The following is a 21,396-nucleotide window of genomic DNA, read 5'->3' as shown; positions in this document are numbered from 1 at the left end:
GCAGATATACAGAGAAAAGGAGAGACAGAAAGATCTTCCAGGCCTGGTGTGGTAGCCTAGTGCTTAAAGTCCTTGCTTTGCATGTGCTGGGCTCCCAAATGGACACCAGTTTGTGTCCTGACGGTCCTACTTCCCACCCAGCTCCCTGTTTGTGGCCTGGGAAAGCAGTTGAGGACGGCCCAAAGCCTTGGGACCCTGCACCCATGTGGGTACTGGAAAGATGCTCCTGGCATCTGTCCTTGGATGGGCTCAGCTCTGGTCATTGCAGCCACTTGGGGAGTGAGTCATCGGACAGAAGATCTTCCTCTCTGTCTCTCCTCTTCTCTGTATATCTAACTTTCCAATAAAAATGAATTAAATTTTAAAAAATCTTGTATCCACTGATTCATTCCCCAGATGGCAGCAATAGTTGTAGCTCAGCTGATTGGAAGCTAGGAGCGTGGAGGTTCTTCCAAATCTGCCATGCAGGTACAGAGTCCCAAGGTTTTGGGTCACCCTCTTCTGATTTCCTGGCTCCTGCAAGGCAAGAATTTAGCCCCTAGGCTATCACAGTGGGCCCAGCATTTTTAATTTTTAAGAACGACTTAGCTCTTGGGAGATTTCTGACATAAGAAATATATAAGAGAATATAGTTTGAAAATTCTGTTGTTGCTCCCAAAAGAAACTTGTGAAATACAATCTGGGGCCCAGCACGATGGCTGAATGACTAAATTCTTACCTTCCAAGTGCTCGGCTCCCATATGAGTGCCGGTTCGTATCCAGGCTGTTCCATTTCCCTAGCAGCTTCCTGCTTGTGGCCTGGGAAAGCAGTCGAGAGTGGCCCAAAACCTTGGGACCCTGCACCCGTGTGGGAGATTTGAAACACCTGGCTCCTGGCTTCAGATTGGCTCAGGCTCCGTGGTTGTGGCTGCTTGGGGAGTGAGGCAGGGGATGGAAGTTCTTTCTGTCTCCTGTCCGTAATACTTGATCTGCCTTTCCAATAAAAGTAAATAAATGTTAAAATAAAAGAAAACGAAAAAAACCACATAACCTCAAGATTTTGTTTGTTGTAAATTTATACATGAATGTATTGCCGGTTTGTTTTAGAGTGTACAACTACGAGCCCTTGACACAGCTCAAGAATGTCCGAGCCAACCTCTACGGGAAGTACGTTGCTCTGAGAGGGACCGTGGTTCGTGTGAGCAACATCAAGCCCCTGTGCACCAAGATGGCTTTCCGTTGTGCATCATGTGGAAAAGTTCAGAGTTTTCCTCTTCCAGATGGAAAATACAGTCTCCCCACAAAGGTAACATGCTCTGTAAAGCCTTCTTTGTGCATCCTCTTGGCAAAAAAGGCAACTCAGTTCTCAGAAAGTATTTTTCCACACAGAGTTTATGTTTTTATTTTCAATTTTTGGATGATGCAATGCCTCAAGGTACAGAAGATACATTAGTGCATGTGAAGCTCCTGTACTCAGCATCCCAGATTTACACTGTGTAGCTCAGATGTAAGTTTAGAAACATCTATGTGCTATTTTAAATATATATGTGTGTACTCTGGAAGGCATAGTGAGGGGACAAAAGAGGGAAGCAGAGCATCACTCTGCTGACTCACTCTCCAAATGGCTGGCGTTCCGAGTCGCCCTTGGGTGCTGGCGGTCGAAGCTCTTGTGCAATCTTTTGCTTTTCCCACCACATCCGCAAGGAGCTGGATTGGAAACACTGCAGCGGGGACTCTGACCAGTGCTTCCGTCTGGGATGCTGGCGTCACCGGTGGTAGCTTAACTCACTGTGCTGCTGGTTGACCCTGGGTACCCGTGTGAGCGCCAGAATCCTGGAGTCAGTGCGCGTCCTTGGTTCACGTTCTTGGGGTTTTGATTTCTTCCACCCAGGCAGCACATATCAGGTTTTCTTCCTCTCATTGCTTCTCCTTTTTGAGAGTGGCATCTTTTTGAAAGTGATAGGTTTTGTTCTTTGTTTCACTAACTGTGGATTTCTTTTTTTTTTTTTTTCAGCAGTAGATTGGGGGTGGGGAAGTATTTGTTTGAAAAGCAGAGTCACAGAAGGACAGGGACAGATATGCTATCCATTGGTCCACTCCTTGGCCAGGCGGAAGCCAGGAGCCTAGAGCTCCTTCTGGATCTCCTGTAGGTGCTGAGACCCAAGCACTTGGGCCATCTTCTGCTTTCCCAGGGGCATTAGCAGGGAGCCAGTTTGCAAGTGGAGCAGCTGAGACTCAAACCATGCTCATAAAGGATGCTGCTGGCATGGCAGGTGGTGGCTTCACCTGCCATACCACAGCGCTTGCCAACTGGAAATTCATTACAGCTCTTAGTGGATTTCACTGTGATGTCATCTTGAAAGCAACTTTTACAGTAATGTCCTACCTGGAGCTTCCTGAGCTGCCACTGCAGTTCAGCAGCGTGTGTGTGTGGCTGGCCCCTGTTGCAGTGTCCTGTGCCTGGCTGTCGAGGGAGGTCCTTTGCTGCTCTTCCCAGCTCTCCTCTCACGGTCACCATGGATTGGCAGTCGATCAAGTAAGCAATCGGCCTCTTAAACTAAGTCTCTTGTTATACTGTGACTTGTTTTTTTTAAAGCAACGATAAAGTATATAGTAAGCCTATTTGATGAAGAGTGTGTGCTGTAAAATGTTCACTGTCAGATGTATTCTCTGTTAGGATTCAGAAAGGTTTCATTGTGCTGTTAATGTGGTCTGTTGGTGCTGAGACTAGCTTAGCTTTGCAGGCTCGAGTGTGCGACCCACTGCACTGGGTGTGGTTTGAGGCAAAGGTGCATGGGCCACTCTGTCCCAACCTCTGAGAACAATCTTGCTTTGAAGTTTTCAGATAAAAAAAAAGCATGCTCTTCTCTTAGAAATCAACATGGTACTTGTTCATGAGGCTTGACCATAGACTTTTTCTTCTTTTTTTTGTTTTTCCTTTTTTTAAGATTTATTTTTATTAGAAAGGCAGATTTTTATAGAGAAGGAGAAACAAAAAGCTCCCATCAGCTGGTTCATTCCCCAAATGACTACAATGGACAGAGGTTGTTGGGAAATGGAGCAGCCAAGACATGACCTGGCACCCATATAAGATCCCAGCACTTGACAGGTGGAGGATTAGCCTATTGAGCCACTGTGACAACCTCCTGTGAGCATCTTTTTCCAATTGCTTTTGTGTGTGTGTGGGGGGGCGGGGTAGTGGGAGCCAGGGAGGTACAGTCTTAAAGTTTCGTGTATGTTTCATGCAGATAACTTCATGTTTCTAGCCATAGTCCAGTCATTCATCCCTGCATGGAAAGTAGTTTTGAGGTCAGTGTTAGAGTGCTCTCCAGGAGACATGGCTCAAGCAGAAGGTGCTCCAAAGAAAGCCAACTCCTAGGGCCAAGGGGGGCTTTGCTTCCAAGGAGTACCTCGGCTTCACCTTTGCCCCTTTTCCCACCCCCCCTTTTTTTTTCAAGATTTCTTTACTTGAAAAGCAGGGTTACAGGAAGTGAAAAGGCAAGATAGCTCTTCATCTGCTAGTTCACTCCATAAATAACCGTAACAGCCAGAGACGGGAGGCAAGAGCTTCACGTGGGCCTCCCCCAGGCCATCTGCTGCTGCCTTCCCAGGCTGTTCACAAGTGGAAGCAGCCAGGACTCGGGCACACATGGGATCCTGGCACTGCACCCCAAGGTACAGCCTGATAGACCCGATACACCTCTGCAGCAGTCCCACAGAATAATTTTATAGAATTTTTTTTTTTTTTTGCCTTAGAAAAAAAGTCTCATTCCTGCCATATTTAGCTAATTCAATTTCTGTTTTTTCCTGAGGCTTAGCTTGTGATGACCCTAAGGAATTATTTTCATCTAGCGTGCTGACACATTTGGAATTGTTAAGGTGCTAGCCTACCTTATAATGTGTAGCAAAACCTTACAATTACAGCAGTTGATGTTATAGAAGCTTACCTGATAAAAAGATATGATAATATACAAAAATAGTCTGCTGAAACTGTTTTCAAAATGGTAATTTTAAAAATTAGTGAGGCCCAGTGCAATAGCCTAGTGGCTACATCCTCACCTTGCATGGCCTAGGATCCCTTATGGGCACCAGTTTATGTCCTGGCTGCTCCACTTCCCTTCCAGCTCCCTGCCTGCAGCCTGGGAAAGCAGCAGAGGACAGCCCAAAGCCTTGGGACCCTGCACCTGTGTAGGAGACCCAGAAGAAGCTCCTGGCTTCAGATCAGCTCAGCTCCGGTTGTTGGCAGCCACTTGAGGAGTGAACCAGTGGACAGAGGATATTTCTGTCTCTCCTCCTCTCTGTGGTTCTCTTTTTCCAATAAAAGAAAGTAAATCTTTAAAAAAAAAAGATTAGGCATCCTATTCTCTAAAAGCAAGAAGATGTTCAGCATGCTTCACTGTGAGGCTGCTGTTCCATTCTGCCAGCTGTCCTGTGCCTGCGGCCGGCAGTCGTAGGTAACACAGAGCAGGGCTGCAAGGCAAAGGGACTGCGCGTGGCCGGCTGTACCCTAAAGAGAGTTGAGATAATCCAGAAGTGTAATGAACACATTCCAAAGTTGGAATTTCTTTTTAAGATTTATTTTTATTGCAAAGTCAGATATACAGAGAGAAGGAGAGACAGAGAGGACTATCTTCTGTCTTATGATTCGCTCTCCAAGTGGTCGCAACGGCTGGTGCTACGCCAGTCTGAAGCCAGGAGCCAGGAACTTCCTTCAGGTCTCCCACACGGGTGCAGGGTCCCAAGGCTTTGGGCTGTCCTCGATTGCTTTCCCAGGCCACAAGCAGGGAGCTGGATGGGAAGTGGAGATGCCAGGATTAGAACCAGTGTCCATATGGGATCCCGGGGTGTTCAAGGCGAGGACTTTAGCTGCTAGGTCACTTTGCCGGGCCCCAAAATTGGCATTTTAAACTTTCAATGATTGTACTTCTATTACTTAAAAGCCATTTTAAAAATAATGCATTTAAGTATTTTAAGATTCAGTCTGTATAGAAGTCCACAGTCCCCAGACTTCCTGTTACACGGAGTGTTAGGTATATTCTAGTTCCTTGCTTTACGGTATCTGCTTACGTGGGCAGACGATGTTGCTGGTGGTCTTGCTTTGGCATCTTCTACCTCTAGATTTTCTTAACTTGTTTTACTTGTCAATGTGGGCCTTCTGTTTTCTAGACATAATTGTTTCCTGGGTCATACAATAAACAATGTTTACATTTTTCATGTTACTGTGAAGGCTGTAAACAAGGAACTGAATAGAGATGATGAACTTCCAATAAAAAGAAAAAGTAATTTATATTACTAAGTTGTTTCCTTTGAAAATGAACCCAGCATCCAAATCAAATAGTCTTTGCTCCCATCCCACTAGTAGTCAAAAATGATTTCTAAAGAATGATTGGGCATGGGGCCCGGTGCCGTGGCCTAGTGGCTAAAGTCCTCGCCTTGAATGTGCCGGGATCCCATATGGGCGCTGGTTCTAATCCCAACAGCTCCACTTCCCATCCAGCTCCCTGCTTGTGGCCTGGGAAAGCAGTCGAGGACGGCCCAAAGTCTTGGAACCCTGCAGCCGCATGGTAAACCCCGAAGAGGTTGCTGACTCCTGGCTTCAGATCTGCTCGGCTCTGGCCATTGTGGTCCCTTGGGGAGTGAACCAGCAGATGGAATTTCTCTGTGTATCGCCTTCTCTCTGTATGTCTGTCATTCTAATAAAAAAAATTAGTGATTTCATTTTTAATTTCTTTTGAGTCAGGTTTTGCTTTATGAGTGCGTTTTGACTTGGAGTGGAGCGTCTCAGGTGTTTTTTCCTGGGACCTTGATACCCTCACTGGATGCCTATTGTCTCTTCAGAGATAGGATGGATGGTTTTTCGAAAACAGGGCTCTGGTTCTTTCCAGATGGTACCCCCCCAATCTTTCCTTATCTGCCTGCCCATTCCACTTCCCAGGCTTCTCTGTACAACCATTCGGTCGCTGTCTTTCTGTTAGCTGTCTGCCTTCTAGCCGTCGTCTTCTCCCCATCGCTGCCGTGGCAAGCTTGGGCTTTGTGTAGGGCTGTAGAGCGCTGGTTGCCACTTCTTTCGTATCCTTGTAGCTATTGCCTGTTTGTCTTGTGGGTCACATTGTTTTATCTGTCAGTACTTCTCCACTTGCTGTTTGCAGTCATTTCATCAGTGTCTTATTTGCTAATGACACCTCCCCACACCCCAAAACGTCACTCATAGTGACTTCTTTTCAGTGGATGCTTGGCAAAAGGCTGTTCAAGGCGCAGGCTCATTCTGCCATCGTGAACTGGAAACTGCTGAAGTAATTTTAGATAAATCTTTGAGTTTTTCTTAAACAATGAATGCTTGATCTAATCACATTGACCCTGCATGGTTAAAATGTTGAAGAAGCAACTTAACATATCTTAAATGAATCCTGGTCAACTTTTCAGAATTCAGGAGCTAATGTCTGATGACCAGCGGGAAGCGGGTCGAATTCCACGAACAATAGAGTGTGAGCTAGTTCATGACCTTGTGGACAGCTGTGTCCCTGGAGATACAGTGACCATCACTGGAATTGTCAAAGTGTCAAACGCTGAAGAAGGTATGGGATAATGTGTCCTCCTTTTGGTTGACTTTTAGTGTTGACTTGTTAGCATTTACCTGCTTTAAAAATATTTCTGAGTCTCTTACGATTATGGAATTCTTTGCTGCTGACATGAATATGTAAGTGTATTTGCAGCTTACTGTGACGTTCATTCCGATTCTAGTTGAATTGTTACAGCAAAAGTGAAAATACCAATTATCGTATTTGTTCTTGAATGTATAGGCTCCCGGAATAAGAACGACAAGTGCATGTTCCTTTTGTACATCGAAGCGAATTCTATCAGCAACAGCAAAGGGCAGAAAGCGGAGACTTCTGAGGACGGCTGCAAGCACGGGGCACTGATGGAGTTCTCGCTGAAAGAGCTGTACGCCATCCAAGAGATTCAAGCCGAAGAAAACCTGTTTAAACTCATTGTCAAGTATGTTTGAGTTTACCTTAAGGTTCGTTAGATACACAGGTGTTGGAGCATTTTGAGTACAGGGTGACAAAGAACTGCTCAAAGTGGTTGGCAAACTGTAGTGTGGGGGTCAAATCAATTTGTTTTTAGAGATTTTATTTTTATTCTACTTGAAAGTCAAGTGTTACAGAGAGAGAGAGAGAGAGAGATATCTTGTGTCTGCTTTTCACTCCCCAAATGGCCACTATGGCCAGAGCTGGGCTGATCTGAAGCCAGGAGCCAGGGTCTTTCTCAGGGTCTCATATGTGGGTACAGGACTCTGCTGCTTTCCTAGGCCATTGGCAAGGAGCTGGATCAGAAGTGGATAGGCAGTACTCGAACCTGCACCTGTGTGGGATGCTGATGCTACAGGTGGAGGATGACGTAGCTACGCCACCACACTGCCCCCTCTAACACTCATCTTACTCGTTTTGGTATAGCCCATGAACAAACAATGATGTGTGTATTTTTAATGACTGAAAAAAAGGCAAAAGAGGAATGTTTTATGACACATGAAATCAAATGACATCTAAATTGGAGCATCCATAAATGACATTTTATGGGATCACAGCCCCATGCATTTTCTCTGGCTGTTTTTGTGCTTCAGTGGTAGCTGAGCTGTTGGAACAGGGAGCGTATGTATGACTCAAAGGCATTTAGGCTTTGGCCCTTTACCAAAAAAAGTTTGCTGATCCCTAGTTCAGACAACAGTAAGAAGGCTGCTACTCGGCAGAAGGAGGACACAGCGGTGAATTGCTGCTGAAGTTGTACTGTGACTGTTTACTTACTGTGAGAAAGCAAGGTAAGGATTCAAATAGAAGTGACTTAGAGAGGCGAACACTTAGCGCGGCAGTTCACACTCAGGACGTCTGCGTCCCCCGGCAGCTTCCTGCTGTCGCACACGCCAGGAGACAACCAGGGATGGCTCTGGGCCTGACTCCTGCCACCCACGTGGGAGAGCCAGATTGCATCCCCGGCCCCAGGCCCTTGCCTGGCTCAGCTTGCCTGTCGTGGTGCTTGAGGAATAAATTATCAGATGCAAGTGTGTCTCTCTACCTTTTGAATAAAATAGAATGTTTAAAACGTCACTTGGATTTCATAACTTACTTTCCCTTTTGTCACTATACAGTGAAGCCCCAGCACGGTAGTGGGGCTTGTGCTCTCAGGCTCGGGGCTGCAGTTAGAGACCAGCCCGAGTTAAACTCCTGCTGCCTGAGTGCGTCATGGCCCTCTCCTGTTTGCACTTTGAAACGGTAATCCATAAGACGTACACAGATTAGTCTGAAGATTGAGATTTTATAATACACTTGACATAATTAACACAATTTGCCATTACTTTTTACTCTTGACAATTTTGGGGGTAAATATGAAGAAATAAGGAAAACCAAGAAAGACTGAATTGTTGGAAGTACTGAAGAGAGACTTGGGAGGAGAGAAGGCCTTGGCATGCCAAGTGGGAAGAAGGCGAGCCCGTCAGGTGACCAAGGCTCTGGGCTCTGCAGAATCCCGCTCTTGTCGCTTCGTGCCTTCGCTGTAGTCAGGCACATAGAGTTCCTCAGGAGGGCTTTGTCCCCAAACCCTCCGAGACATGGCTGTGTGTGGTTCTCTAGACCCCCTTCGGGAGAGAGAGTTCTCTGGACTAGGGCTGTTGGAAGCTGCGTGTGTGTGTGTGTGTGTGTGTGTGCATGCGTGCTTTGAGAAGGCAGCAGCCAACGAGCATCCAGCTGGAGGACACAATGCCTCTCTGGTTCCCCTTCCTGACCATGATGGTCATAGATGATTTAATGGATCAATAAAGAGTAACTTAGATGGGGTCCAAAGTGATAGCCTAGTAGCTAAATCCTCACCTTGCAACTGCTGGGATCCCATAGAAAAGCCGTTTTGTATCCTGGCTGCTCCACTTCCCTTCCAGCTCCCTGCTTGTGGCCTGGGATTGCTGTCAACGATGGCCCAGGACCTTGGGACCCTGCACCCGCGTAGGAGATCCTCAGGTGGCTTTGTTGTTGTTGTTGTTTTAAAGTAAGTTAGATGGAGCTGGCATTGTGCTTCTCAGGTAAAGGCACCTGCAAACCCTGCACACTTTCTGGGTGCTGTGAAACTCCCAACTGCTCCGCTTCCCCTCCCCTCCCTGCTGTTGGCCTGGGAAGAGTAGCGGGCCATAGCCAAGCCTGGGGCCCTTGCCACCCATATGGAAGACCCGGATGAAGCTTCTGGCTCCTGGTTTCAGCCTGGCTCAGCGCTGGCTGTTGGGGCCACTTGCGGACTAAATCAGCACATGGAAGATCACTCTCTTCCTCGCTAAGTTTGACTTTCAAAGAATTATTATTTTTTTAAAGTAAGGATTTATAATTTACGTTCTGTTTTTCAGCTCACTTTGTCCTGTCATTTTTGGCCATGAAGTAAGTACTTCATCTTCATTCCAAAAATACATAAAGGTGATAAAATTAATAAGGATCTTAAAAAAATAGCAAGCTGTTGGGTTAGTTTCTCATGTTTTGTATGAGTCTTTATTCGCTCTATGTGAATGGTGTGGGAGGCAAATACTTCAGGTAAGAGAAACTGCCTACAGATGACAGTACATAGGAGTGGGCCTCCCGCAGTGGGACTGTGCGGTGTGTTAAAGCAGGAACTAGGGGTTGAGGCCTTACAAGGGTTATCTTCACTTCGTACTTTCTAAGAGATGCTCTGATGTTTTTGCTTTCAACTCCTTGTCTAAGCATTTATAGTAGTTTATGTTTCTAGATTTTTCTATTAAAAGCAGTAAAGTTTAATCATGCTTGCTTAGAGGTAGCACAAGTTTTAAAAAGCCATAAACAAATCTCTAGTGTTACCATATGTGGAAGATCTCATTGCTATCCATCCTTATGTTTTTTTAATTTGTGTTTGTCTTTTTCTCTGTCTACACTTGAGCTTGTTAAAGCAGGTTTGGCGTTAGCACTCTTTGGAGGAAGCCAGAAATATGCAGATGACAAAAACAGGATTCCTGTCCGAGGAGACCCGCACGTCCTCGTTGTTGGAGATCCAGGCTTGGGGAAGAGTCAGATGCTGCAGGTAGAAATCAGCTTTAGTGTCTGACCCTTGGCTTGTGAAAAGCATGACTAATTCACAAGTGAGCTTTCTCGAAGCAGGCATTTGTGGATCTGAGAGTATGTGAGTTGGAATTTGTTTAATAGGCAGCTTGCATCTGACCCTGTTTTCGAATTAAGCCAGTCTCCTGCATACAGGCTTCAAGACATTTTGGTCCATTGAGAGACCAACCTTTATAAAATGTTAACCACTTGGCTAACCCCTTTTTATCTAGCATTGCTTTGGCCGCCTTTATTCTTGTGATGGGGCCTCACCTATGAACAGAATGATTCAACAAGGTGGCATAGGGCCAGTCATCCACCCACTGTACATTTTAGGTTCTAAGAGTGGTCTGCTAGAGGGGAGGCATCCACGTGTCTGCATCCCCCCACCCCCCATTTCTCTAAATCCGAAACAAGGCAGCTTCTCTGACCACTTACTGCTCCCCAGGCAGATTCTGCCTCTCCCAGAGCTAAGTCATGGTGGCTTCCGAAAGTGCTATGTGTTGGTGTTCCTGTGGTGTTTATCACAGTGACACCGAGAAAACCAGCTGTCTTTCCTAAGGATGTCATGAGCCACTTCCTCCTCCCCAGTGTGGACCTGGGGCCGGCGGGCCTTCTGATAGGCGGTGGCCCAGCTGCTGAGTGTGTGTGTGTGTCTCAGGCTGCGAACCTTTCTGCACATTCAGAAACACCTTTGGGGTGTTTTGAAAATGCGCTGGCCTGCCTCCCAGCGATGAAATGAACAGTCTCCTAGTTAGAGTCCAGTGTCCAACTCTCCCCAGGTGATTGCGAGGCGCAGTAAGGAGCAAGGAGTGCTTTGATTTGATTTGACTCCATTGTGAACCCACTGTCCTTCCTGTTAGCAATGACTTGAATTCCTAAGCTGACACTGAGTCTGTGGTTGGGTTCCTTTTTTCCAGTTGCCTACTTTAAAAACAAAACACAAAACAGAACAAAAACCAACTTTCTAAATAAGCCTTTGCTGTAAGCCTAACAGCTGACACAAGGAGTACCCAGTTGTATGCAAAATAAAATTGATAATAAAGACAGGGCACACATGGGAACCTGAGTTACTGCAGCTTGCTTTGTTTTTGCTTATTGGTGCATTATAGGTGGAAACCTGTGGCATCTGCCCTCGCATGAATATCTGTACTAATAAATCTTACAGTTAAATTTCTGAATGTTGCTTACAGTATGTAAAACTTCTGTTCTCTCTTTTTTATTTATTTATTTTTGTCGTTGTTGTTAATTTAACAAATGCCGACTCGTAGATTTTGGTTTAAAAATTTGTAACGACTTGTCAATCTTTAGATCTGGTTTAAAGATTTTTAAACCCTTGGCTCAATTTAAAAATAGAAACTGTAACATTAGTGAAAATTGAATATTGGGAACACTGCACCGTACTGCAGGTAAGCCCTAATGAGCCAGGACATTTTTTTTTTCAAAAACACCTTTTTTGAAGGAGAGACAGAGAGGAAGATCTTGCATCCAATGGTTCACTCCCCAATTGGCAGCAGCAGCCGGAGTTGAGAAGATTCAAAGCCAGGAGCTAGAAGCCTCTTCTGGGTCCCCCTTGCTAGTGCAGGGTCCCAAGGCCTTGGGCCATCATCCTCAACTGCTTTCCCAGGCCACAAGCAGGGAGCTGGATGGGAAGGGGAGCAGTCAGGATCAAACGTGCTCATATGGGATCCCGGCCCATACAAGGTGAGGATTTAGCTACTAGGCTACTGCACCAGGCCCCAGCCAGAACTTTGAAAGCATTCAGCTAACACATATGCAGATCCCAGCTTCCCATCCTCCTATCTGTGAAGGCCTTGGTTTCTAAGTCAGGATGTGGGTGGGTCAGTCCTCCCTCCTATGGTGGTGAAGACTGTGTCGTTAGACTGTTAGAGCTGACGCATGGGAGCTGGATGATCAGCTCCTTGCGGCCCAGGCGCTGTCTCGCTGTGGTTGGCCCTCTGACACTCTCTGTTCCCTCAGGCAGTGTGCAATGTTGCCCCGCGCGGCGTGTACGTCTGCGGCAACACCACCACCACCTCTGGGCTAACTGTAACTCTTTCGAAAGACAGTTCCTCTGGAGATTTTGCTTTGGAAGCTGGGGCCCTGGTACTTGGGGATCAAGGTAAGAGACCAGGGAAGGGACCCAGGGTTTTTTGCTCTTCAGTAAATGACTTTGCCCGCCTCGGTGAGCTGACTGTGCGTGTTCGAGACAATGAGCAGTGATTTCAGGAACGCGGGCTGCGGCAAAGCCCTACCTGCCGAGCGTGATTCCTGAGCGTTCAGACTGAGGCTGGAAGGGAGAACATGGGTGAAGAACACCAGCAGGAATGACTCCTGGTGAGAAGTCATGCACGTGGGAGCAGAGAAGATAGGACATGGAACAGCCATTCTCACACTGCAGCAAGATGGAGACACATGGCGGCTGTGCAGCAGTCACAACAAAGTTAGCCAGTCTGGTCATCCAAGAAACAAATGAAACCTCCCCATGAGTACTTCAAGAGTTTAATAACATGAAGTTAGAGGAAAAGCAAGGGGCAAGGATAGGATATCAGAGGCAATAGATAGCTAATAAAACTTAATAAACTAAATAACACTGAATGAGAAGTTATGAATATAGAGGAAAGTCTTGATGTAATTGCTGGAGTCCAGCTCCAGCTGAGTTCGGGACTAGAGAAGGGTGCGTGGATGAGGCGCAAAGAGGAATGAAACGGGCCACTACAATTCCAGGATCATCATGGACAATGTGGGAAAGCTGTCCCCTTTATACAGAAGCAGTCACAAGCCCTGGCACAAATGGGGCCATCCAAGAATAATTCTGCCCTTCGTTTCACCTAAAAGCAATAGAAGTTCCTACTACAATCCTTATTCTGCAACTCAATCTTGTATCACAAAGAAAAGGAGAACCTAAAGATCAAGGAAAGAATGAAACCCTAAATACAGGTCCCTTGATTAGCATAAGGTCAATGGGGACAGCCAAGACAGCCTGAATAATAAAAGGCTCTTTTGCAAGACATTATTATTGACAATAATGTCCAAGCTCACATTGAGTAAAAAGCCAACTCCACAACAGCAAACAATGCCTGGGTGGGTTAGAATCCTTCCTCAGGGCGGTCCGGTGTCCATGCCAAGGAAGGTGGAGCTGCATTCAGGTGGCATTCAGGTGGCTGCCATACAGTGGCAAGTTCCTTGTAACCCTGCCTGCAATGGAACAATACTCTTCACACCTTGCTGTCACCCCACATCCACCACACGGACCCCAGCATGTAACCACAATGAATATAAAAGAAATGCAAAGTTTGAAATAAGGAGGAACTGGGGCCCAGCGTGAAAGCTTAGTAGCTAAAGTCCTTGCCTTGCATGTGCTGGTGTCCCAGGTGGGTGCTGGTTCTAATCCTGGTGGCCCCACTTCCCATCCAGCTCCCTGATTGTGGCCTGGGAAAGCAGTGGATGACAGCCCAAAGCCTTGGGACCCTACACCCATGTGGGACACCCAGAGGAGGCTCCAGTCTCCTGACTTCAGATTGGCTCAGGCATGGCCAGTGAGGCCACTTGGGGAGTGAATTATTGGACGGAAGTTCTTTGTCTCTCCTCCTCTGTGTATCTGACTTTCCAATAAAAAATAATAATAAAATTAATTTTTAAAAAAGAAAAGGAGCTGGCATTGTAGGTTAGAAGGTTCAACTACCAGCTGTACTACATTCAACATGTGTGCCACTTTGTGTCCCAGTTGTTCCATCTGCCTGCTAACAGCCTGGGAGAGCCAAGGAGGATGGCACAGTGCAGGGCCCTTGTTCCCGTGGGGGAGACTCAGAGGAAGCGCCTGGCTCTTGTTTCTGTCTGGCCCAGTCCCAGCTGTTGTGGCCATCTGGGGAGTGAACCAGTGGATGGAATTTCTTTCTCTGTGTGTGTCTCTTCACTGTAACTCTGCCTTCCAGAGAAATAAACAGGTCTTTAACAACAACTAAATAAAGCAAGTAGAACAACAATACTAGAAAACAAAGGAGATTCAACTTATGGATAATTGGTTTTATGAAAAAAAAGAACCCTAAAACTAGAACCAGAAGTAGATTCGTGGATATGAGAAATTCTTGATTTTTTTTTAAAGATTTATATTTTTTTTATTGGAAAGTCAGATATACAGAGAGATGGGGAGCAGAGAGAAACATCTTCCACTGGTTCACTTCTCAAGTAGCCACAACAGCCAGAGCTGAGCCTTCCTGAAGCCAGGAGCCAGGAGCTTCTTCTAGGTCTCCCACGTGGGTGCAGGGTCCCAAGAATTTGGCCATTCTTGACTGCTTTCCCAGGCCACAGGCAGGGAGCTGGAAGGGAAGTGGAGCAGTCCTGACAAGAAGCAGTGCCCATATGGGATCCCAGTGCGTGCAAGGTGAGGATTTTAGCCACTAGGCTATTGCGCCGGGCCTGAAATCCTTTTTGTCCTGAAATTCTTGATTTTTAAACCAGAAATTAACCTGCAGTTGTTGTCTAGATACACCATTAAATTAGGAGAACTCAGATGTAGAATAGAACCGAATCACAGTAATCAGCTTATTGTAGTCATTGCCAGAAATCACCTTTAATGCTAACCAAGCCGGTATGGGGAGGCAGGGAAGCTAGTGCGAGGTAACGCCAGAGGGTCTCCGGTAACTCAGGGCTTAGAGCAGGATCTGATCTTGGTGCCCTGTTTTGGCTTTAAGAAGGGTAAGTGATCTCCCTATGGGTGTGCAGTGAGTACCTGGCACTGCTCAGGCCTGTGCTCAAGGCTTGTGATTTTAGAACCACACTTGCCTTCCCAAATCGTATTGTCCTGAAGATTCCCAAAGACCTTCTTCTTTAAACCTTTCCAGATTTCCCTTTCTGTTTCAGCTGCTCCCCTACCCCAGAAAACTTGTTATGTATTTTGTAGTTTGGGAAGTATCCTTCCCACATGTATATATTTATTTTATATATTTGGATTTATGGCCTTAGCCCTATTGAAAGTCATTTTCATATCTCTGTCATTTATATAACCCTCATAACCTAGTGCTTGTCCTTGGAAAATACTCAGTGCATGATTAAACCAGACTTAGGTAAGTGAGACAGCAGTATTACTTTAAAAAGGAGTGATTCTGTATTGTCTGAGAGTCTTAACTGCTGGAAACAAATAGCAATAACTCTTTGTTGTGAGCAGTTTGCATCTTGTACAGTTTGAAGTTGGACCAACAGAATACTTCCTTTGCCCTGTGTTGTCCCACTGTGATTGTAGGTGTTTGTGGAATCGATGAGTTTGACAAGATGGGAAATCAGCATCAGGCCCTGCTGGAAGCCATGGAGCAGCAAAGCATCAGCCTTGCCAAGGCCGGCGTGGTCTGTAGCCTCCCTGCGAGAACTTCCATCATTGCTGCCGCAAACCCGGTCGGAGGACACTACAATAAAGCCAAGACAGTTTCTGAGAACTTAAAGTAAGTCTCCTCACACACTTACACTGAATCTTCAGGACTGGTGTTGTGGTGGAGTACAGAAAGCTACCACCTGTGACGCGTCTCCCATGAGTGCAGGTGTGTGAACACACTGTGCATTTCCATACTTCCTTGCTAACGAGCAGTGGAAGATGGCTCAAACCACTGCCACCCACATGGGAGACACAGAGATTTACACTCCTGGCTTTGGCCCCGCCCAACCCTGGCCACTGGCCATTTGAAAATGGAAAATTCTTTCTCTCTCTGTGATTTACTTACTTTTTTTTTTTAAGATTTATTTATTTTTATTCGAAAGGCAGATAGATACACAGAGAGGAGGAGAGATAGGAAGATCTTCCGTTTGATGATTCATTGCCCAAGTGACTGCAATTGCCAGAGCTGAGCTGATCTGAAGCAAGGAGCCAGGAGCCTCTTTTGGGTCTCCCACATGGGTGCAGGGTGCCAAGGTATTGGGCCATCCTTGACTGCTTTTCCAGGCCACAGGCAGGGAGCTGGATGGGAAGCTCCTTTAGTATTCTGTGTGTAAGAAGTTGGGGATTTTGTCAGCTTGAGAAAGGGCCACGTCCTTAACCTATCAGAGGCATGGAAGGCTTATACATGTGGAGGGGTTGGAGTAGGCGGATAATATTAAACCCAGAAACCTTCCCTTAGCGTAACACTAGGTGCTTGTAAGTCCTTTATGAAGCTTGAGTAGTACCCAAGAGTCAGCTGTCTTCCAAGTGCCTCCTACCCGTGTTCCTTGCACTCCTTGTCTCGTCTCCCCTGCTGCCCAGGATGGGAAGCGCCCTGCTGTCCAGGTTTGACCTGGTCTTCATCCTGCTGGACACTCCCAATGAGGATCACGACCACTTACTCTCTGAGCACGTGATCGCAATACGAGCCGGGAAGCAGAACACTGTCAGCAGTGCCACCGTGGCGCGTATGAACAGTCAGGAGTCAAATACTTCCATCCTGGAAGTCGTTTCTGAGAAGCCATTAGCAGAAAGACTAAAGGTATGCATGCTGCTTTGTTTTATTCGCTCTGTTTGCTTCCATTGGCATGTTGGAGTTCGTGTGTGCTTTGCAGCTGTAGAGCTGGAGCGTATCGGTTTGCATAGCAGGGAACAGCATTTGGTGCAGTGGTAAGGGCAATGCCTGGGACAGCTGCTGACAGAGAAGGCCCCGGTTCGAGTCCCATCTCTGCCTTCAGTTCTGTCATCCTGCTAATGAACACTGGGTGGCCAAAGGTCATGGCTCAAATACCCGGGAGAGCCAGGCTGAGCACTGGACCCCTGGCCTTGGCCTGCCCCAGCTCAGGGACTGAACCAGTGAACCAAAGTGTTTGTCTCTATGTCTCTGCCTTTCAGATAAGCAAATGAATACATTTTTAAAAATCATACCGAATCTTTTAGTGTTATTATACTGGAGTATGTGAACTTCATACCGGAGTGAGAGCATAACTACAGTACTCCATTTAAAGGACTCCACTTATTTGGAGAGTCTTAGAATTGATTACACAGAAATATTTTGTTTTTATCATGCTCTAGGTGGCTCCTGGAGAAGCAATAGATCCTATTCCCCACCAGCTGTTGAGAAAGTACGTTGGCTATGCGCGGCAGTACGTCTACCCGAGGCTGTCTCCGGAGGCTGCGCAGGTTCTTCAGGACTTCTACCTGGAGCTCCGCAAACAGAGCCAGCGCTTAAATAGCTCGCCAATCACCACGAGGCAGCTGGAGTCTTTGATCCGTCTAACAGAGGTTTCCTTATGGTTATGCTTTTGGAAGTTAAAGAAGGAGATTGGGGGCAGTATTGATTTCTCCTTGTATCATTTCCTGCGTAATTGACTTGATTTTTCTACCTAATGAAAGACATTAAAAATGGAGATGTGAAAGTTTCCAAAAAGCTTTGAACATATACGTAACATGTGAAAGTGTGGCCACTTCTCTGTAAGTACAAGGCCAATTACCATGCAGCACATTTTTTGTTTTGGTTGGGTTTGGGTTGCTTTTTGTTTTTGGTTTTGTTTTTTGCAGACAGAGAAGTTTTATTTGCGAAGGGACCAGGTGAGCAGGGAAAGAAGGAAGGGGAAAGCCCTCCCAGGAGAGACAACTTGTTTTATTTTTAATGACACTTAAAAGGTGCTGAAGAGTGCTTAAGGTCAGCAAGGATGTTTAGTGTATAGGAACAGAGAATATGCCAAATATCTTGGCTATCTGATTTGATTACATTAAGTGCAATCTATTTAAAAATTAACATTTAAATGTTTCTTCATTTTATTTGGAAGAGAGACAGACAGCTCTTCTGTCCACTAGTTCACTCCCCAAACGCCCACGACAGCCAGGACTGGGACAGGCCAAAGCCGGGAGTCCAGAACTAAATTGAGGTGTTCCTCATGAGTGTCCGAAACTCAGGCTCTTGGCTTGGCCTCCATGGAAGCATGCAATTTTCTAGCAGCACTACTCTCTCTTCACATCTGTGGAATGCTAAGATGGTCTGGCTGTTAAAAATAGCTAGATTTCGGGGGGGCCAATGTTGCCTCACCTCTGACACCAGCGACCCATATGGGTGCCAGTTTATGTCCTGGCTGATCCATTTCCAGTTCAGTTGCCTGCTAATGGCCTGAAAAAAAAAAAAAAAAAAAAAAACCGCAGAGGATGACCCAAGTGTTTGGACTCTGGTCATTCATGTGGGAGACCTGGAAGAAGCTCCTGGCTCTTGGCTTCGGTTTGGTCTAGCGCTGACTGTTGGGACCATCTAGGTGAACCAGCAAGAGAGACATAGGGAGATCTTGCATCCACTGATTCACTCCCCAGATGACTGTAACGGATAGAGCTGGACCATTCTGAAGCCAGGAGCTTCTTCTGGGTCTCCCATGTGGGTACAGAGACCCGAGGGTTTGGACCTTCCTTGCTGCTTTCTAAGACCATAAGCAGGGTCAGAAGTGGAGCAGCCGGGATTCAAACTGGTGCCCATATGGGATGTTGGTGGCACAGGCTAAGGCTTTACCTACTATGCAGGAGCCCCTTCCGCAGCCATATTTTAAGTGAGTCATTCTTTTTATATTTATTTCAAAATTTTGACTTTTGATACTGCAGACTCCCTCCACTAAAAGTCAGTTTTTATTTATATAAAATGAATAGATAAAATAAGCTTGGGAATAGATGTGTCTTGTACGATCTGAAAGTGGTTGTCTCCTTTCAAAGGCACGAGCAAGGTTGGAACTGAGAGAGGAAGCAACCAAGGAAGATGCTGAGGACATAGTGGAAATCATGAAGTACAGGTGAGGCTGGAGTGCTCGATGCTGCTCTGAGTACCTGTTACCTTCTCATTTCAGCTTGCAGAGTTAGGTCAACCAGACGATCTTACACAGTCTGTTACCTCAGAATGATGTTATGTAGTGTGTTAACAATTGCTGCGTAAAAGCATGTGGCTTTCCCCGGAAAGCAGCTCTCCGGTGTTTCCTGTTGGGACTGCTTGTTTCTGCCGCTTCTCAAAGCTGCCCCGAGTGTCTGAGCATCCCTTCAGAGATGTCTCTGGAGGGATGCACATGGCTCTTGTCTAAGATTACCAGCCCCTTCCCTGGAGCTGTCTTCAGTCAATGTGTCGGCTTTTATGAACATTTCAGGAAAAACACAAATAGTTTGACTACAGAGGATTGGAACGACGTAGCATCATTTCCATGGGAAACACAGTGCGGTTGAATTATGGGATTAGCTGTGCGTTGTACTGACCGTGGCTGCTGTCCTTAGCCTGTGAGCGCACGGGGCTCACCTGCCTCCTGACCAGTGTACACTCAGGGCCCAGACTGCCTCCCGGCATGCCTCACCTGGGGAAGCACATGTACTATGTGGAATTGACCTTGAAGTTGACCTTGTCATTGTTCATTCAGCAGCTCTTCCATTACAGAGTTTCCATCACTTCAGTTTCATTAAGTATTTGTTCTTAATGTGGTTTTCAACTATGAAACTATATTTTAACTAGGAAGCAGAAGGCTAAACACGAAAAATATGAATTGTAACATAGCTATAGCATGGCACATAGCTGTCCTTTGTTGTTCAAAATGTGAGTGTTTCCACTTAGGAAGCAGTCCTGCAGGCTTTGCCCTGAAGAGGAGCGCAGAGCCAGCCCCAACCCGGAAGCACTGCGGGCTTTACTATTCCCAGCAGGTGGCTCACGTAGTCCACGTTTGTCTTCAAATCCAAATCAGGATCAAATGAATTGTGTGTTTTTGTGTATTTCTCTTTGTAAATTTAGTGTTTCATAAAAATGGCAACTGTCCCTATTTTGATCCCCAAATAACCCATAACATAGTGAATTTCAGAGTGGCCACTCAATAAACTTGTTAAACTACTTGCTAAGTAAGATTCATGGCTACTTCCAGCTTCTAAAATCCCAGAAACCCAGAACAGTGTCTACTGTAGCACGTGTCGAGTAACTCTCTCCTTTCCCTTTAAGTATGCTGGGAACTTACTCCGATGAGTTTGGGAATCTAGACTTTGAGCGATCCCAGCATGGTTCTGGAATGAGCAACAGATCAACAGCAAGAAGGTTTATTTCCGCGCTCAACAGTATTGCTGAAAGGACCTACAATAACTTATTTCAGCTATGTCAACTCCGGCAGATTGCCAAAGAGCTCAACATTCAGGTATGATTAACAGTTACTTCAGGAAGCCTAACGTGCACAGCTAACCTCTTCTCAGAGGTTTGTCCTCATTTTTTTAAAAAAGATTTATTTATTTTTATTGGTTAAACAAATCAGATTTTCACGAAGAGAGACAGAAAGAAAGCTATTGTGCTGGGCCCCTACTCTGTTTTTAAGATAAGCTAAAACAGAAGTTTTTAAAGAAAAATAAAAATATTTATTTTTACTGGAAAGTCATATTTACAGAGAAAAGGAGAGACAGAAAGATCTCCCCTCCACTGCTTCACTCCCCAAGTGACCGCAACGGCAGGAGCTGAGCTTATCCAAAAGCGGGAGTTTCTTCCGGGTCTCCCACACAGGTGCAGGGTCCCAAGGCCTTGGGCCGTCCTCGACTGCTTTCCCAGATGACAAACTGGGAGCTGGATGGGAGTAGAACAGCCAAGATAAGAATCAATGCCCATATAGGATCCCAGCAGATACAAGGTAAAGACTTCAGCTACTAGGCTACCGCACTGGGCCCTTAAAACATATTTTTAAAAGATAATTAATTAATTAATTGGGCTCAGGTCAGTGGCTAAGATCCTTACCTGGTAAGCACCCTGATCCCATATGGGCGCTGGTTCATCTCCTGCGTGCAAGACCTAGAGGAAGCTCCTGGCTCCTGGCTCCTGGCTTTGGATTGTCTCAACTCTGATCATTGCAGCTAGTTGTAGAGTAAATCACGAATGGAAGATCTTTCTCTGTCTCTCTGTAAAATCTGCATTTTCAATAAAAGTGAATTTAAAAAAAGATGTTTAACTGTACTTATTTTAGTACTGTAGAATTCAGAGCTCAAATGTAGTCAGTTTGGTAGACATGCAGTTGTTTCATTTGCCCAGGAAACTTTCTGTTTGACAAATAAGTTTCAAAAGGGATTGTTTTGGAATATTGCTAACGGTTGACCCTTTGATCTTTTCCTTCAGGTTGCTGATTTTGAAAACTTTGTTGGATCACTAAACGACCAGGGCTATCTCTTGAAAAAAGGCCCAAAGGTTTACCAGCTTCAGACCATGTAGCATTTCATCGAGTCAGTCTCCCGGCTCCCCAGCCAGCTCGTGCCTTCTTAATAATGAAGAACATGTAAAAATAAGAGCCTATTTATATCTGTCCTGAAAAAGGTTATAATAGGAAAATGGGATTAGTCATGCAAATAGTTTAAGAAGAAATAGTCAAATATTAATGTTTTGCAGATTCTCCAAGACTAAAAGTTATTTTATCC

At 45.7% G+C, this 21,396-nt stretch overlaps 1 protein-coding gene across 1 annotated transcript in view; it reads left to right on the top strand.

Annotated features, from left to right (window-relative positions):
• The window catches only part of MCM8 (minichromosome maintenance 8 homologous recombination repair factor), a 28,290-nt gene extending 6,894 nt beyond the window's left edge, over positions 1 to 21,396 (top strand). Inside the window, exons 7-19 of the mRNA XM_058679584.1 lie at positions 1,087 to 1,285; positions 2,430 to 2,515; positions 6,403 to 6,554; positions 6,780 to 6,975; positions 9,362 to 9,392; positions 9,904 to 10,044; positions 12,042 to 12,183; positions 15,304 to 15,499; positions 16,291 to 16,510; positions 17,044 to 17,253; positions 18,700 to 18,776; positions 19,952 to 20,141; positions 21,101 to 21,396. Of these exons, the coding sequence (XP_058535567.1) occupies positions 1,087 to 1,285; positions 2,430 to 2,515; positions 6,403 to 6,554; positions 6,780 to 6,975; positions 9,362 to 9,392; positions 9,904 to 10,044; positions 12,042 to 12,183; positions 15,304 to 15,499; positions 16,291 to 16,510; positions 17,044 to 17,253; positions 18,700 to 18,776; positions 19,952 to 20,141; positions 21,101 to 21,193 (1,933 nt within the window). The 3' untranslated portion in view covers positions 21,194 to 21,396. The remainder of the gene's footprint in view (positions 1 to 1,086; positions 1,286 to 2,429; positions 2,516 to 6,402; positions 6,555 to 6,779; positions 6,976 to 9,361; positions 9,393 to 9,903; positions 10,045 to 12,041; positions 12,184 to 15,303; positions 15,500 to 16,290; positions 16,511 to 17,043; positions 17,254 to 18,699; positions 18,777 to 19,951; positions 20,142 to 21,100) is intronic.

The sequence above is a fragment of the Ochotona princeps genome, chromosome 22 (genome assembly GCF_030435755.1).
Source record: "Ochotona princeps isolate mOchPri1 chromosome 22, mOchPri1.hap1, whole genome shotgun sequence".
Lineage (NCBI taxonomy): Eukaryota > Metazoa > Chordata > Mammalia > Lagomorpha > Ochotonidae > Ochotona > Ochotona princeps.
Note: the sequence above shows the minus strand (reverse complement) of the source record. Positions and strands in the feature narration are given on the sequence as shown.